The sequence below is a fragment of the Camelina sativa genome, chromosome 6, assembly GCF_000633955.1.
Source record: "Camelina sativa cultivar DH55 chromosome 6, Cs, whole genome shotgun sequence".
Classification (NCBI taxonomy): Eukaryota; Viridiplantae; Streptophyta; class Magnoliopsida; order Brassicales; family Brassicaceae; genus Camelina; species Camelina sativa.
Window position 1 is genome coordinate 6,451,635 of NC_025690.1, and position 981 is coordinate 6,452,615.

Genomic DNA, 981 nt, shown 5'->3' on the forward strand with positions numbered 1-981 from the left:
TTAATCGTCTGATGAATCACCGATGATGTTCTGAATCATCTTGTTTGTCTCGTCCTCCGACATTGGCTTATTTTTCATAAACTTCTGTTCGTACATCTCGAAGAATTCCTTGTTCTCCTTAACTAGCTCCTTCCACACTAGTTTTAATTAGCATAAACCAAGTAATAACTCAATTGGTTAAGAGATCAGTTAAGAGAGTTCTCAACATACTAGTAGGAAAGAAAAACAAACTTTAATTAACAAAAGAGCTATAAGCCTATAAGATCATCGATGGTTACGAGATTTACATAAACTCACACAACAAACATATACTCTTCATACATTATAAGCCCTCTTCTGTATTAAAAAAAGGAGAAGTATAAGGTCCAAACCAGTGGAAACGATGATGGGATAGATGTTTGCATTCCTCGAGAGAGCTTCCAAGCATTCCTCTTTGTTCATGTTGAATCTCAAACATATCTCAATCATGTGTTGCACCTATACATACACATGACACACGATCACGTACGTTTTTATATTCTTTAAGAATGTAACAACATGAAACATAAATATTGATAGATATATTACCATGTGAATGTATGCAGCGGGAGAAGAGTCGCTCATTTCTCGAGATTTTGATAAAACTGTGATATCCGCACAGTCAACTCTCAACTTAAGAGCCACACCACTATATGATTAACGCTTATTTATAGAAGAGTTCCTGAAGAAGAATATGAACAGTAAAGTAAGCATGTGACTCTAAGTCTCACACGTAGGTTAATTATAATTGGCTGAGACAAAAATTAGAAGATAACTTTGAGAAATGGAAAAAGAAAAGGAAAAAGATAGATATTTCCTAGGTTGGATGGAAACGGAAACAATATACGTGGAAGCAAAACGTTTCAGAAATGGAAAACATTAATTTCCTAAAATTACGAAATATAAACGTTTTGGAAACGTATACATATATACCTGATATATATGTATATACATAATGAAACA

The 981-nt window shown here is 33.5% G+C and overlaps 1 protein-coding gene across 1 annotated transcript; it reads right to left on the reverse strand.

Annotated features, from left to right (window-relative positions):
* LOC109133294 lies at window positions 1-603 on the reverse strand. Its single transcript, XM_019246289.1, has 3 exons — window positions 568-603; window positions 372-477; window positions 1-137 (listed from the first exon to the last, which is right to left on the reverse strand). Exons 1-3 carry the CDS (start codon window positions 601-603, stop codon window positions 1-3), a joined length of 279 nt encoding a protein of 92 aa, XP_019101834.1.